This window comes from Mastomys coucha, unplaced genomic scaffold, assembly GCF_008632895.1.
Source record: "Mastomys coucha isolate ucsf_1 unplaced genomic scaffold, UCSF_Mcou_1 pScaffold22, whole genome shotgun sequence".
In the NCBI taxonomy this organism is placed as follows: domain Eukaryota; kingdom Metazoa; phylum Chordata; class Mammalia; order Rodentia; family Muridae; genus Mastomys; species Mastomys coucha.
The window spans coordinates 42,055,666-42,070,303 of NW_022196905.1; the positions used below are offsets into that span (position 1 = coordinate 42,055,666).

Below are 14,638 nucleotides of genomic sequence, written 5' to 3' on the forward strand. Positions count from 1 at the left end.
TTGTCAGCTTTTCATTTATGTACATGACATTCATCTATCCTTTTTCCAAAGAATATGTTTCTGCTTGTAAAATTATGTTTATGGTAGGAAATGTACAAATTATAGATAGATAGATAGATAGATAGATAGATAGATAGATAGATAGATAGATAGATATTCCATTCAAATAACTTCTAAGTGGCTTTCTACTTTAGTTGTAAATTTATGTGCACATATTTCCAAAGAAAATTTATATGATATTGTTAATAAAATGTCCTACATTTCAAATATCTAGCCTTATAATACACATTTTTCTTATACTCTAAATTTAGATGCTATAATAGACATTGCTGGGAAGCCATTGTTAACACTTAAAGGTCCTTCCCATTATTTTCATTCAGCTCATTTGCTCTTTACATCACTGTTTCTCCCTGCTCTGAAATATATTCCTTCATTATTCTCATCTACTTTATCATCATTTCACGTGTCAACCCAGTACCAGACAACCTAACACCTGTGCTAGGCAGCAGATGTGCTGATCTGATTAAGTCAAGGTCCTTTCCCTTAATATCGTCACTTGAAGTGTAATCAGAAGTCAATATCTGATGGTTCATTCCACTTCACACTTGGTGGAGGAGAAATTCACACTTGAAAAGTTTTCAAGACATAAATATAATCATTATTTTCCCAGATCTTATATTTCTCATACATACAAATTATACCATTTCCTTTTTAAGTCCCTGGCTTTATTTGGTTTCCTATTGATCAGTGTTATGAACCTGAAATTCCTCATTTTGTGAGCAATCAAGTCTATACTGACTTATTTTCCTACATATACTGTGCTATGATGGCCTGCATATTTGTGGGGGGATTGTATGCAGAAAATATTTCAAATTAACAAGTACCATTTTCACAAAAGTTTAAATAAATGGTGAATTATATAGTTTTGTTAATCTATGTTTTCTATGTATCCAAAATTATGTACAGTAAACCTATATATCTATAATCAGACAATTCTTATTTTATCCAGTTTTCACTTGGATGATATATTAAGTGCCTGCTAACCTCCCTAAGCATATATGTGAGTGTGTGTATGTATGTATGTATGTATGAAATTGTGTATGTGTGCCTATAGTATTTGAACTAATATATGTGTGTATATATATTATATAAACTAATTAGGCTTGTTTAATTCTCATTTTTATATAATTTCTTAGTGTCCTGTATGGAAATAAAATCACAGAACTCCCAAAAAGTTTATTTGAAGGACTATTTTCCTTGCAGCTACTGTAAGTATTTGATTACTGTGGATCTGTGGAAGTTATTATTATTGTCTTTCTTTTAATCTCTTAATTATCTTGAGTCTTCAATCCAAAATGAAACAGTTTATAGACATGAAAATGACAAATGTAGCCCTCGTAAACTTGATAATAGTTATTTCTGTGAAGGCACAACTCTGTAGAGCTGTCCAAGAACATTTCTTTCCACAATAGAAAGATTGGGTTTGGGCTGCCCCATTGTGCATAGGTTTTGCAGCTGTACACACACCATAAAGACTCTGTTCTGATGTTAGCAGTAGCTGGGATAGAGCTAGAGAAATATACATTCACCAGCCACTTATCACAGAAGACCTAAGAGCAAAATTTCCAGACTTACTTCTGCAAACACAGGCATGGGATACAGTGAAGCATTCCGTGAGGGTAGTCTCCTGATTGCTCGTTATTGACTTGTCTGTGACTTCCTCCATTCTACAAATACCACTCAAACTATAGCTGCCTCCCCACTCATATTGAAAGAAAAATTCATTCATTCTGTTTATAGGTATCAGGCTTGATGGCATGTATCTTAATCTCTGATCATTTTCAAAGTTTGTCAAACCAAGAGAACAGGGGGACACTGTGAGAGTTGAATTTAGTTTGTAGCATCTATTGCATAGAAAGCTCATTTGTGACAGACCTTCATCTGGAAGCGTTGCATAGGGAGATGATATGATATCTTCCCTTGCCTTTCACCAGTATCTCTTACAATTCTTCCACTAGAATGCTGTTTTCTCTTTTTTATAGTACTCATTCATTGGTATTTATGGGATTAAAAACTTATTAGTAACTTTACACTCTTCCTTAGTTTAAGTATCATTTCCTATATGAGAAACTTATTGTCACTATAGCATCCAACTTTCTTTGTGTAAAACCCTTTTCACCATTCTGCACAACTGTAGTTTGTATCACATCCAGATACAAATATACAAGTAGACTGATGTTAACACAGACAAAAACCTTACTGTGTGTATCATTTCCTTCTTCTTAGCACACTATAATCTACTTAAATCTATTTAAGTTATGATATATGCATTAGTGAGTGATGGAACATACTGCTTTTTGTGACATAGTGATTAGTTAAAGGTTCTAAGACTTTGAAATTAATTTATCAATGTTGCTTTATCTGATCAAAAGATTCTATATGCATCATAAATGTCTTTGCACATTGTAGATACCTCATGGTGCTATCTTCAAATATTGCCAAGTAGTTACCACATTGCTGACATCTTGTTTTCCAAGAATATGCTCGATGCCGAAGATCCTCAACTCTTCTCACCATCGTTGCTCTCTTTCCCACCAACACTCCAAACACACTTTTTCATAGTGAGAGAGACATGTGTGAGGGAAGCATAGAGATCTCAGAGAACCTTATTTATAAAGCCAGTGTTTTTGATAGCCCATCTCCGGACTTTCAAGGACTACCCATTCTTCAGCCTTCCAGAATTAACAACAACGCTATCCTAATCCTTTTACCTTTACCAATAGCCAGAGACATAACAAAGTGACAAGTTTTAGCTTTGTTAAAGCAGATTGGGAGTAAGAAGAGGTAAGTTAATGAAAACTAAAACCTAAGGAAATGGCTTTTTTGAAGAATAAAGCGTCTTTATTCTTCATATCCTGTTGTTTTAAAGTGAGTACCAACTTCTCACAGAAACAAGTCTTTAACATCTTCAGGCCTCCCTCCATTTCCTCATCTTTAATGTTTTTATTTCCTAACTCCTTTATTCCATTAACATATGAGTTAAAGAGCATTATCAGCTTTGCCTGTATTGTTGAAAAGGTTTGTGGGGATGTTTGTATTTCTTGAACTCTTCTGTTCCCAATTCAAAGCTAACCACCCAGATTCAGACCATTCCTCCAGGACTTTTAGGAAAATTTTTTTTTGATGCACTGTAAAGAAGCCCCAAACTTCAGCCCTTCATGGGAGATCACAGAGCATAGAAAACAGGATCATCATACCACAGCCTTACATATTCCAAAAGAATCTAAATATCAAGCAAGTGAAATTCAAAACTATGTTAGCTGCAAATATGTTTGTTCTCATTGTCAGATGAGAACACATATTCATTACATTACATGAGAATTACCCACACCATATGGCAGGTAATTTTGAGCTATTAAATGTTTTAATGCCCCAAATAAAGTGAAATGTAGAGACAAAGAATATTAAACAAGTACTACAAAAATGGCTAAGCTGGGTTTAGAGGTATGTGCTGCTCAGCTTAGAACAGGTAATGGAATCATGGAGCAAGCACTACATAATGTGCTCAGGAAGAGTCACAAAGAGGGTGGAGTCTGCTTAGGTAGAAATTGTATTCTGGAAAAGATGTATTGCACCAGTGGTAAGAAACAGTCACCTGTAACTATCATATTTAACCTACATTAATGATGCCTGCTAGTATATGATCTCTAAAGCACACTTCCACAATGTATTGATGTAATCTAAGGAAACAGTGAGATGGTGGGATAGTGTCTTAGATGGGTATTTGTGCTGCAACTAGAACCTTGAATGTAATATTGTAACTTTCCTGTCCAGGAAAGTTGTGAGGTAGTCCTGTGTCAGCAGACACATTTGAGCATGTAGTATGGACTAGGGGTATGTGAACTAGGAAGGAAAAAAATACACAAAAACTGGTGACATCCTGGGTACAAATGGCAACCTTTGGAAACACCAATAACAAAAATGTAAACATATATATATATGCATATATGTATATATGATACATATACATATCAGCATTGCTTGACAGAAATATATTTAAATATAATAGACTATATAAAGTCACTTGAAAGAACTGGGGATTAGAAAGTGGAAGAGCAACCCTGATAATATATGAAGTAGTGTAGGATGGAAAAGAACTACCCTACACTTGTGTTTAGTAGAATTCCAAAAAGCAATGTGACTCGCAAGCCACACATCTGGGAGAAAATTCTAAAGACAGGATAAGAAAATCTAGTCTTAACAGAAAATAGCAAAGTATGAACTGGAACAGCCCCAGGGTGAGGCTGTAGAGTTCCAAGATTAAGATATAAACGCTTGGGGCATACTGGAGGATTTTGGCTGTCTAGACTTTTACTGACCTTAGCTATTGTATGGTCCTGGGAGGAAGGTCATGATCCCATGTGTATTATAATGACCCCCTGGTTGCTGTTTTCGAAGGAGACTCAACTCCAAAGTGGCTAGAGATACTAATAATGTTAACTGTTATTGTTTGATTTTTGAGAACAGAAGCTGAGCCTCATCTATATTTGTCTATGGCTTTATGGTTTTGTTATCCTTTGTAGTCTTGTGATGTGATTTATTGAATCCATTTATGAATAAAACTGTATTTCAGTTCATTTGACCATGTGCCTTTTGCTTTTTCATGTAAACCCTCAATCTCCCAGCCATAGTGCCTACATCATTATTAAATTTATAAAGTTAATATTGGGATGAAATGAATTTCTCTCGGGTTTCCTACCGAAAGGCTATATTACAGGTGATTTAATGAGAGGCCACACTTTAATTTTGTGACTGTTTAATCAAACAGATTATTGAATGCCAACAAGATAAACTGCCTTCGGGTAGATGCTTTTCAGGACCTGCACAACTTGAATCTTCTCTCCTTATATGACAATAAGCTTCAGACTCTTGCCAAGGGCACCTTCTCAGCTCTCAGAGCCATCCAAACTATGTATGTATGCAAAATTTGGACAGAGTATAATGGCGGTTACTTTCACTGTGAATGTGCGAGCTGAGTCCCATGCAAGTAGTGTATAAAACTCTTCTGCTGTGTTTCTGAAAGGCATTTGGCCCAGAATCCTTTCATTTGTGACTGCCATCTCAAGTGGCTAGCGGATTATCTCCACACCAACCCAATTGAGACCAGCGGTGCCCGTTGCACCAGCCCCCGCCGCCTGGCAAACAAAAGAATTGGACAGATCAAAAGCAAGAAATTCCGTTGTTCAGGTAATTTCTCCCTTCATGAGACATTTCCCTTAGGATTTAAAGCTACAGTTACATGAAAATTAGCAACAGCAGCCGCCTTCGGCTGATTACCAAAAACATTGTGCAGTCTCACTTTTTTTCCTTCTGTCTGGGAAGGGGAAAAGCAGACGAAATAGAGACACATGCAAATAGTGTATCTACCAAAATGATTACCATTCAAATGAAAGAGATCCCTGGCTGCTTCATACTATGTTTATAGGATTCAGATGTAGCCAGGATTTTCTTTGACAACATGAAACACTGCTCAAGTGGTATTACTCCTGTTCGTTGTACTGTTCTCTATTGACCAATGCCAAAGAGTTGAACTTGCTTTTATTTATTCACCAACTGAGATAAAATTGATTACATGTATTTTTTCAACCTGAGAAGTACAGAGAAGGAGGCCCAAGATGCCTCACCTCTTTCTGAAATATTCCACGAAGACATATTTTTAAGACCGTCTGTTCTTATCCGGGGAATAGTGTACTTATCCAACAAAAGCATCAGATGGCTGTTTACTGGGAAGCTTACTCTGCCTTTCATATTGGCCTAGTGTCATATGTTCTGATGGGAGGGAACTATCGTTTGGGGAGTGTGCTTCCTAACCCTTCTGGGCACACTTCTCATTGTGCAGTTAAGACATGCTAAACGACTAGTATAAAAATGTATTTGTTATTGTCTATGCTTATAATGAGTTTATCACTCAACTGTATGTCGTTTATTTCTATGAATATACATTGTCACTTAGTTACCGGTAGTAATTTTAGTCCATTCTTAATCTAAGATAACTCATATCTCTGCTTGCTGACATTCAGGTACATCTTCTATTTTTCTCTCTCTCTCTTTTTTATTTAGCTAAAGAACAGTATTTCATTCCAGGTAGGTTTTGCTCGGTGGTAGGACTAACTGCAGACACCTTTTCCTCGACTTATATAGCTTCTAAGCATTGATGTGCATGCTTTTGGAAGTACAGTGAACACTTCATAGATAGTGCCTCACGCATAGATCACTTATAGCTGTATCCTGAAAGCCCCATCTCTGCATGCAGCTTCTGATGCTGAATCTCTCTATTTTAAAAACAAAAACAAAAATCAAAAATCAAAAAATACCTTCTTTCCTCTCCCCTTCTCCATTGCACATTATCTGCAGTTTCTCATGGTAGTGAAAATGTTTGAACCTATGGCTTTCTACTTAAATCATATTTTTTCTCTCTTCATTGAATATCTAACCCTTGAGGCTGTTTTTAAAATATAGCTTACTAGGCTAATTTTAAAGACAGCAGCCCCTCTATTGTCAAAGAGCTAGTTCTATATAAAAGCAGGTATAAACATACAAAACTGCATTTTTTAACATCAAAATTATATTTTTCAAGCTTCTTGGTTTAAAAAGAATACTTTTGCTTACTTTTTTATTCTTAAAATATAGCTGCTTCACACTGATTTAGCTGCACTTGTGGGTTGTTTCTATTAATATATTCCCAGTTGTATGTTTTTGCCTGTCTGAAGTCAGATTATTACACTACAAACAGGATATTCACATGTATCTTGAAGTCATTAGCAGTTAATGGGCACCAATGCCTTGAGTAATCCAAGCAGAAGGAGTCCGTGTTTCTATAGATGCAATTGTAATGTTTCTTCCTTTTGCTTCCATCCAGTACCTTCAAACTGATGAGTCTAGAGCTAGCTCTTTAAAATGTGTCCCTTACTTACTTGGTGCTTGTGTAAATACCTCTTGACTACCTCTTGACTTGTTTGCTTTAATTCACTATATAAATCAGGACCAATCAATACTCTATATAGAGTATTGATTGGTCCTGATTTATATTATTTATACATATATACATATGATATTGATTGTTCTCAATTTTAAGGATTATTTATTACTTGTTCTTATCATTTAATTAGTCATATATATGATAGATTTAAGTATATTGCTTATTTTGAATTTTAATGCTCAACTAATCTTCTACATATTATATCTGTACTGTATAAGCAGTAATGTGTTGAAAAGAGCAATTAATTGGCCTTCATGGTCATTTATAGCTTTGTTATTTTTAGTCAATTATGTGCAAAGCTATCTACTAATTATGACTTAGCTGAAAAAGGAGAAACCCTCTGAAAACCAAACTATGCCTAGACTAGCATTACAAATATGATTTAAGCTCTGAAAGTGTGGCAATTCATCTAATCACTGCCAAATTATTCAATTCAGTTTCGTAATAATTTAAATACTGCAATACCAGTAAAACTCAATGCAATACAAATGTTGCACTAGTTGTTCAGTTTTCTGCTCTTGCTGGAAGATAGAGAAGGCCAGGTAGGCTTTAAAAACTAACTTCTATATCAAAGATAATGTGTTAAATTTCAATTGTTGATAATTAAACCCACATTGTAGATTTTCTTGTAGACTCCACGGCACACTGATTGCTGGATGCTCACTTTGCTCTTTTCTCCACATCAGATACTAATTACAATTTGTGTCTACCTAACACATGGTGTTAAAATAAGGATTGCTGATTGCTGTGATAGTAATTATACATTTTTAAATGCATTCAATGAACCTATTATCGATTATCAGAATAATGTTAGCTTTCTTGTGGCTACATCTCTGAAGACTGAAAAGAAACACATTCAAAAATTAGTAGGGTGACGCTCATTGATGTTTTGGAATGTAACCTTTTATATTTGTTATATTTGACATTTCCATGTTTGTTGCAATGATGATTATGTTCCCATCAAGTGATATGCTTTAAAACTTGGGAGTCATTTAGAAGCTTATGACCTACCCACTAATTATTATCTATCTATTGTCCTTGTAACTTTCCATTATTAGCTTTTCATTCATTTTATATGTGTATGCTTCTATTGCTATTCTATATGGCACAATAGAAAACCTGTCTCACAGACAGTTGATCCATTAAAGGAAGCCATAGCATTTTACTTGTATTACACATCTTTTAGGTCATTGCATTGCCTATAAGCCATTATACGTCAAAAGTGCAATGATATTGCAAAGCATGACAAATGCATCACACAATGCTATCTAATGTCTGTCATAGTAAAGAAACAAGGAAGAGAACATAGTTTTGTGGGTGCGCGCGTGAGTGTGCGTGTGTGTTTGTATATGTCTATAAACCTTAACTGGGATGATTCTGTCTTTCTTTCCTCCTTGGTCATCTTTTCTTTTGCAGGAATTCACCATTTGGCCTGTAAGTAAAAGTGTCTCATCTGAAATGTAACCTACCCTCTTTTCAATCCCCAATGTACCTTCTTCTAGTCTTGATATTTTACACCTATTTCCCATGAAGAAACCACAGATCTCTTGAGCTTCTCTGTTGTCCTTGTAGCTTACCTTCAACTTCTTCCTGGATGTTCTTCCCGAAAGCTGTGGTCCCCACGCTGCATTTCTGAGGAACATGGGAGGCACCTTTCCATATAGCCCCTTCTTTGTGTTTCCAGGCACCTTCGGTAGTTATGCTCTCGCTATGATCGTACACAATCTGCGGGAAGAATGCATGTCATGTAACAGTAGGATGCTTCCACAGCGTCCGTAGCTTTTCTCCTCCCTTCGTCTTTCCTCTCGGTCTTCCCTCTGGCCTAGTGGTTGGTGTAGTGATAATGGAGCGAGATTTTCTGTTGTGCTTGATCTAACCATGTGCTTGCGAGGTATGAGAAAAACATGGTTCCGTCAAGCACCATGGAACGTCACGCAGCTTTCTACAGCATGGCAAGCTGCTGAGGCTCAAGGCAGGACTTACTTGTCTTTTTTTTATAGACTAAAAATGAAAAAAAAAAAAGAGGGCTTTGGGGGCGTTTCTGAAGATTATGTGAGAGGGGGGAATAACAAACGTCTGTAGAAAAAAATTAAAACCTAAGTATATTGATTATCCTTGAAAGCCCTACTTTACAATAATATACAGGAGTATGTTTACTACTAGATATGTTTTCGATTTTTGACTCAGAAAAAAATAAACTTTTTTTTTAACAATTCATACCCATTGTGTGATTATCTGTGAAATAAGACTACTAGCATGAATCCAATCAGCAGAAAGTACAGCTGTGAAAAGCTCACCGTTATGAATGTTTTCCTGTCATGTGCATCTGGTCACTTTTTTTTCCAGAAATTTCCAAGTCTTTCTTTTAACCTTCACCTGATAATCCATTGACCAAAACTCCCTAAGTTGTCTCCCTGCTGCCTAATCTATAGCTCTCCTACTGTTTTTTCTTCCCATTATATTAATGACTTTTCTAACATTCCGACTCAGTATCTCATGTTTGGCTTGAATCCTCAATAGGTACAGAAGACTATCGATCAAAATTAAGTGGAGACTGCTTTGCAGACTTGGCTTGTCCTGAAAAGTGTCGCTGTGAAGGGACCACAGTAGACTGCTCCAATCAAAAACTCAACAAAATCCCAGACCATATTCCCCAGTACACAGCAGAGCTGTAAGTTAATCTGACCACAAAATCCTGGCTGGGAGGGAGCAAGGGACAGGGAGACACTGCATAGAAGCATTGGAATTTTTGTCATGACATTCTTAATAATCGAATTACCTAACTTATATACATTGAATTGAGAGCACCTCTTCTTTGTCAAAGAATCTATTCAATACCATCTTAGTTCACTTTTTTACGTAAACAAACTATTTAAGGTAGACCCTGCTTTTTAAGCATCAAGTAAACAATTAAATTAGCTTTCAAAATTCAGTCGTCATTTAGTAATGTTAATGATAAGAGATATGTCTGATTATTGCATACTAATTATTGAAAAACAGTTTATAAGCATTTCATAAATTTTGCAAGGCATGTAATCCTTAAAATAGCCAAACAAAATAATTTGAAAGAGTCACCAAATCTATCAGGGAGTGATTTAGTGGTTATTCGACTACTTCTCTGGTTCAAGTGAAAAGACGCCATAACTGCCAGTTGTTGAAGGGCAAACAATACTTGTTTGCCTGGTTATTTGTTTATAAACAGAGAATAGATGATTAGAGAAAACTGAACATTCAGATCTTATCAAATTTATATTTTAAAGTGTAGCATAGGATTCACAGTATGAAAAAATGTGCTTTTGGAATTATTTTTAGATTCTCTGCTCATGTGCAGTTCACCTTTCCTGGCTATAAAAGGAAGATGTATAATGTTAGTTTTAAGACCCATGAAAACATGAGTGAATCTAATCATTTCATGAATATCTTAGTGATGTTTATTTATGGTACCATCTGGTATTTGTCATTTATTGCTTTGTAAAGTTGCTTGTCTCTGTGTGTATGCATAATCCTTCTGTCTTCAACAAGATTACAGCCTCTCTATGACAGACACTGTGTATTATCATTTCTGTCCCATTGTGTCTATTCACATGCCTGTTACTTAATGAACTTAAAGCAATTTGAATAATAAGAAATAATGCCTTTCACGGGTTGACAGAAACTAATTTCTTTGCAGTTCTAGTGATTTTTTTAACACCCACTAGATCATATTTACTAGATCAAGAATTTTAGAAATTCAAAGAACATATAGCAATTTGTAAATGTTTAAATTGCATTTATTCCTGATAATACTACAAGTGATTTTATATTGAGAATGAAAATGAGTTAAATAAGTTTAAAGTTTTAATGAGTTAAGTAAGTTTCAAGAATTCTATTAGAACCTAGTTCCTAATGAAAGAGTCAGCAAAAATTCTGTTTTTAAATTGTTAATATCTTTAAAATTATGCACATAAAATAGGCACAAAAATACAAAATACATAAGAGAAAAATGTTTGCAAACTATGCACTTAGTAAGGAATTTGGATTCATAATTTTTACTAGTCATATACAATTAGTGGGTTGATAGCCAGAGTATATAAATCTGTCATAACCTTCAACAATATAAAGATTATATTGTCTAATGAAAATTTCAAAATGTTCATATCAAACATTTTTTTCAGTGAAGACATATGATTGGCCAGTAAGCATATGTAAATATTATCTGTTTAATTAGTCATTAGCTAAACTTTTTTTTTTTTTTTTTTGCTTCTGTGATTAAAATACCAGGACCAAAAGCAACCTTTAGAATGAAGGGTGTATTTTGGTGTATGGTTCTAGAAGGGAAGTCCACAGGAGCATAGAAAGAATGGAACTGCCTGATCACATTTCATGACCAAACAGGAAGCAGGGATATAAGCAAAGTGAAAGGCTTTAAGCTCTCAAAGCTCATGACATGCTTCCTCTAGCAAGGCCATGACACCTAAAAATTCCATAACTTTCCCAAATAGTGCCAACCACTGGGGTCCAAGTGTTCTATCACACGAATGAATCTTTCTCATTCAAACCACCACATTACTCTTACTGGGCTCCATAGTCTCATGGCCATCTCATGATTCAAAATATGTTTAATCCAATTTCAAAGGCACCCGTGGTCTTTAACTGTCTCAACAGTGTTCAAATGTCCTAAGTCTCTTCTAAGACACAAAGTAATATTTGTTCTCAGTAAATTAGAAAGGAAGGAAGGAAGGGAGGGAGGAAGGAAGGAAGGGAAGAAATTGCAGCTAACATAAAATGGCATGTATTATACATTAGCATTCAAAAGGGAGGAATGGGGAAATACTGAGGAAGGACTGGACCAAAGCAAGACTAAAACCCAACCGTGCAGACACCAGTGGCTGTACTTCAATGTCTCACATCTAAGGCTTCAGATTCAAAGTACTGAGGTGACGCCCCTCCTTTAGATGGCACACATCCTTGCAGATTTGCTGCCTGTGTTACACTTTTCTCTCTTGGAGCTGATTCTTCTTCCTGAGTGTAACTCTTCTTGGCAGAAGTCTCATTGTTCTGGCATCTGCAACATTGAGACTCTTGAGTGAAACATAGGCTTTGTTCAGTATCTGCACAGGCCTCCTTAGTAGGGTGCTCTGTTACACATTGCCAGACCTCACCACCTGTTGGATACCACAGACCTAATCACTTCCTTGATTCTATAGGAAGAACTCACACTTCCCTCAGTCTTCTATCTTTCATGTCTCCAAAATGACTACCATGTTGATAACAATGTCAGACTTAGCTGACAGCTTGGTATGGATTTGCATACCCTTGGGATCAGCAGCTTCTCTATGCTGTTTTTGTCTAGGAGCATTCCTAAGGATTCCCTAAGTTTTTTCATTTCACATGTTGAAGACTTAGCTGGATGGGCTCTTACCCTCAGAACAACTCACCTCCTCCAGCAGAGTACGAAGCTTTTCATTAATGACATTAAGCTCCTTAACAATTTCATCTTACTTTGCAGCCCATGCTTTGGGGATACTTTAAGACTTCTAGTTTTGTTTGTCTCTCCAGGCTGCACATTTTATATTTATTTGTGCATCCCTTGCTACATAATGATGGCAGATCTGCATAACAGTAATCAGTAGTAACTACTCCAGAGAGTCAATGTCAGGTGGCCTTGAAATCATTCTATCAAAGAAATTAATTTTTCAAAAGCAAATAAATTGCTTTTTAATTTAGCTTTAGGCAAGCTCTAAGGAATGATGCCAGATTCTTTGCAAAAATATCTTATGAATTAATGTTCTCTAGCTCAATTGCTGATAGAGTTTTGTTACACTCTGAAAAGTAATGATTTGGACCTACAGTATATGCATCATATGCCAGGATTACACTCTTTCAGATTCTTCCTAGAATGGTTAATTAAGTTCTGCTTATAGCAGTCAACTCTTTTTCTACTCCAGAGTTCCAAAACAAAAAACAAACAAGCAAAACCACTGCGCAGGTTCTTAGCAACACAACCTCTGCGAACAAGTGTCCCTATCAGTTACCTTTGCATGCTACTGTGTTGTTTTCTCCCCGTGTTTCCCAGTTTATAACTCTTTGTGTACCACTTGCACAAAGTGCGAACACCATGACCAAACCCAACTTATAGTAGAAAGAGTTCATTTTGACTTAGGGTTCCTGAACCACAAGTCCCCCATGAAACAGTAAGCATGGCAGGAGAAGACAGGGCAAGATCAGGGTTGGTGTGTTGCATTGCTTAGACACACGGAAACTCTGGTGAGATAATAAACATTCAAAAGCCTGCCCTCAGTCATATCCTTCCCCAACATGGCTGTCCATCCTCAAACAGCACCATCCATTGGAGAGCAAGCATTCAAATACATGAGCCTATGGGAGAATTTTCTCATCACCACCACTTTGAAAGTCGGGGCGGGGTCATAATAATATGTGGGAAAAATTACACTTTGGTATTTATGTGGAAAATAGTATAGCCTCGGGAAAACATGTTTTTTTTCCCTTAAAGTAGTGTGCAGAGGTCTATCATGTGATCCAAAAAAATATCTACTACTATGTATCTAGAAGGTATGCCCACACAAAAACATGCATACCATGTTCAGCATAGCATTTTCTTGGTAGACAACATGTAGAGTAGCAAGAGTACCCACTAACTGATGAATGGCTAAGTGAATGTGGGCTGCCCATTCTTTTCCTCTGCACTCAAAAGCAACAAAGTTCCAATAAAACCATATCCTATGTGACAATCCAAATCATCTTAAAGAGATTGGAGAAGTGGCACAATGTTTAAGAACAGATACCCTACAGCTCTTACAAAGGACCAAGTTCAATTTCCAACACCCATACCAGCTGGCTCATAACCATCTGCAACTCAGCTTCAGGGGATTCAATACCTTATTCTGGCCCTGTGGGCAACTACACTAATGTGTATGTACCCATAAGTAGATATACATGCCTACAAATAACTGAAAATGAATAAAGCCTTCAGAATATCATATAACATGGAGCAAAAGACATATTGTGTCCAATTCCATTTAAGAGAAATGTCTATGCTAAGGACCCCAAGATAGTGTGTTATGAATGAGGGATGTGGATGGTGAATTTTCTATGATGATAATAGGCTATTGCCAATGGTTGGTATTGATTTTGGAGTGCTTTCAGAGTGTTGAAAATATATTGAGTTAGTAAAAATGGGTATGCTGGATTTTATTTGGTTTTGTTTGAGACATTTGTTTATGTCTTTGTTTGAGATGGAGTGTTTTGTATTGCCCTCATATCATGGAGTTCATGAGGTAGACCAACCATGCTGGTGTCAGACTTGCCATAGTCCTCCACCTTTGCCTCCTGAGGACTTAGATTGCATGCATGAAGCATTTCACCTGCCTTGCAGTTTTACAGATATATTGCAATTCTATCCATTAGGTACTTTATAGTCTTTGAATTATGTATTAAGTGATCTGTAAATGATAAAGGTACAAATCCGGAACTTATGAATGAATTTTAGGTTGACAATAGTGAAAATGGCTTAGAAACTTTGTTCTAGAGATTCCTCTATATAAGCTGGCTTTGAATAGTCTTTGCTTTTCTTTTTTTTTTTTTTTTTTTTTTTTTTTT

At 36.1% G+C, this 14,638-nt stretch overlaps 1 protein-coding gene across 7 annotated transcripts in view; it reads left to right on the top strand.

Moving 5' to 3' along the window:
• Positions 1-14,638, top strand: part of Slit2 (slit guidance ligand 2) — a 331,000-nt gene that overhangs the window by 237,295 nt on the left and 79,067 nt on the right. For 4 of the 7 annotated variants that reach the window (XM_031342214.1, XM_031342212.1, XM_031342215.1 and 1 more), the window contains 5 exons: positions 1,197-1,268; positions 4,829-4,972; positions 5,084-5,247; positions 6,121-6,144; positions 9,560-9,710. In XM_031342214.1, coding sequence (XP_031198074.1) covers positions 1,197-1,268; positions 4,829-4,972; positions 5,084-5,247; positions 6,121-6,144; positions 9,560-9,710 — 555 coding nt within the window. The remainder of the gene's footprint in view (positions 1-1,196; positions 1,269-4,828; positions 4,973-5,083; positions 5,248-6,120; positions 6,145-9,559; positions 9,711-14,638) is intronic. The other 3 variants (XM_031342213.1, XM_031342216.1, XM_031342218.1) reach the window with 1 other exon arrangement.